Source organism: Anarrhichthys ocellatus, unplaced genomic scaffold, assembly GCF_004355925.1.
Source record: "Anarrhichthys ocellatus isolate YVR2014 unplaced genomic scaffold, GSC_Weel_1.0 scaffold3, whole genome shotgun sequence".
In the NCBI taxonomy this organism is placed as follows: domain Eukaryota; kingdom Metazoa; phylum Chordata; class Actinopteri; order Perciformes; family Anarhichadidae; genus Anarrhichthys; species Anarrhichthys ocellatus.
In genome coordinates, this window is record NW_022280033.1 from 7,407,571 (window position 1) to 7,410,287 (window position 2,717).

The 2,717-nt window shown below is 41.3% G+C and overlaps 1 protein-coding gene across 1 annotated transcript; it reads right to left on the minus strand.

Moving 5' to 3' along the window:
* Positions 1-860: 860 nt before the first annotated feature.
* On the minus strand, positions 861-2,216 carry LOC116377962 (alpha-2A adrenergic receptor-like). Its single transcript, XM_031839737.1, has one exon. The coding sequence runs from the start codon at positions 2,052-2,054 to the stop codon at positions 861-863; it is 1,194 nt and encodes a 397-aa protein (XP_031695597.1). The 5' UTR covers positions 2,055-2,216.
* Positions 2,217-2,717: the final 501 nt, after the last annotated feature.

Consider the following 2,717-nt stretch of genomic DNA (forward strand, 5'->3'; position numbering starts at 1 on the left):
TTGTTGGTAATATGGGGGATAATATCTTTTCAGGTACAATCTGCTTTCAGGTGCTCTTGCTATTGTTTCAACTATTGTACAAAGATGAATCATTTTTTTTAAATTTGGCAATACTGTAGCATTTACAATCATCTACTTCTCTAAATCTGTCTTTCCTTTCATTGTTCTGTCCAATTATCGAGAGAGAGGCATACTTTCCAAATAATAGGCATCATTTTGGCATTTCATTCTTCTCGCAGGATAATTACTGTCATGAGCACATGATTGAGTTTTCAGTCATAATGAAATCACTGGCCATGTTTGTTTGCAAACTATTGACATTTCAGTGGATTGCAGTGTGATATTTATTGCACTACAATGAATGAAGTTAGATAGTAGTGATATGAGCACCAGTAGTCTGCCTCTATGTTACAAACATTATTATTTTCACTCACAGTTTCACAGTAAACTTTAGTTTTATGTCTAAATCATTAAAGTTTAATACGATGAGTACCCAAATCATGAGAGATGATATCTGGTAGTTGACTGATACATTTAAGTGCTGTTACAAATACATACGTGTAGAAAATGTGTCATCCATGTTGTCACAAATGTGCAATGTAAACTCACAGGTTGTCACAGTGTAATACTGGCTGTAAAACAAACTGCACATTAAATCGCTGTTGCATGATTTAATGTTACAAACATGTACTGATGTGGAAGCACACTAAATGTTAAAACACTAAAGCAAAACATGCTACATGTCACATTTTTCAAATCTTCTATAAATACCTTTTCAATGTTATATTTACACTGTTGATAGGAGCCTTAATAGAGATGGGCAAAATGCTGTTTTTGAAATGTATACATTCAAATCTTATTCATAAACCTCTTCTGTCCCTTTTACAAAGGATCTTTTTAAAAGACCTCCTGAAGTCGTTATTGAATATCGTGTATATCACAGGATTTAGGGAGCTATTGCAGTAACCGAACCAGAAGAACATTTTGAACAATGTCTCCGGGACGCAGCAGATGTCACACACAGCGGTGAGCGTGTATGTGAAGAAAAAGGGGAACCAGCAAAGAACAAACACTCCCATGACCACAGCCAGAACAAATGTGAAGCGCCTCTCTCTGTACTGCCTTCCTCTCCACTTGCTCACTCTCACACAGGGCTGTGGAGAGGTTTCTCCGGGCTCCTCCTGAGCCACTTTGGTTGTTCGTAAAGCCCTCTTCTTCTTCAGGGAACAAAGGACGGTTTCATTCCCATCGGACGAGGAGGGCTCTTCCTCCACGTCTAGCCCATTGATCTCTCCACCGCCCGCCTCTCTCGCCTCCCTCCCTTCTCCGTCTTCTCTTTCCAGAGGGTCTAAGCCACACTTCTTGTCTTCTGGATTGTGACATTCTCTCTGCCTTTCACCTGGCTGGGCTCTTGTTCTGTTCTTGGCAATCTGGTATATTCGAAGGTACACCATAATCATGATGACGCAGGGTGCAAAGAAAGAGGCAGTGCTGGAGAAGATGATGTACCATTTCTCCTCATTGATTTTACATTTCGGGCTGTCTTCTTTACCCTCGTCCTTCTTCATCGTGATGAGCGGAGGGAATGAAATGATTGCCGCCAGAACCCAAACTATGAAGACTGTGCATTTAATCCTGCGCGGCGTCCTCCTCAGGTTGTACTCGATCGCTTGAGAAACGGACCAGTATCGGTCCAGGCTGATGGCGCACAGGTGAACGATGGATGAGGTGCAGAAGAGCACATCCAAAGCCAGGTAGATCTCGCACCACACTTTACCAAAGTACCAGGAACCCGTCAGTTCATTGGCTAAAGAGAACGGCATCACTAAGGTGGCGACCAGAATGTCCGCGCATGCCAAAGAGACTAAAAACAAGTTCTGAGGTGCTCTCAAGGCTCGGCTTGTGGTCACAGCGATAACTACCATTATATTTCCAAACACAGTTAGCAGGATGAGGAAACCCACGAGGATCGTTAAAGGCACAGAGGTCTGCACGGTATAAAGGTGGCTGCCGGGCAAGGTCTCATTTCCGCTGGTGAAGTTAAGACAACCCATCAGAGTGAGTTGCGGTGTCGATGATTGCGTCCGACCAGCGCTCTTTTAGGAGGTTTGGAAGCTGTGCTCGCCAGCAGTCTATTAATTTCACCCATTCAGGAACACAGCAGGAGAGAGCGGAGTCTTTTCATTTTGCCCTCTGGAAGATTTTGTAGGAGAAAATCTGTGCTTCTGTCCTCTTTGTCGGTAAGAAAATAGACAACAGAGAAGAATGAGTTTTCATATCAAAAAGACAAATATATATAGATATATATATATCTATATATATCTATATCTATATCTATATATATATATAGATATAGATATATAAATAAATAAATAAAGGGAAAACAGGAAGTTTTCCACATGTCTTTGAAAAATAATTCTTCATCCAACAACATTTTAGGGTAAAAAAACTTTCATAAAACAGACTTACATTGCAGGTAGTGCTGGCTCAGGGAGATCGTGTCATCTGTTGTGGCTGAAGTGGAGACTACGTGGTTTTATATGAGCTTGATCTGACGCTGAGGATGTGTGACGCCGACTCCTCTTCAGTGAGATCAGTAATGGGCGGAGTTCATCCGCTGCTGGAGATTTAAAAAGCAATTTTGTGTTGCTCTTAGACACTGAAACCACAGGCTGATTATGACATTAACAATATTTTTGATTTATAGATGTAATATC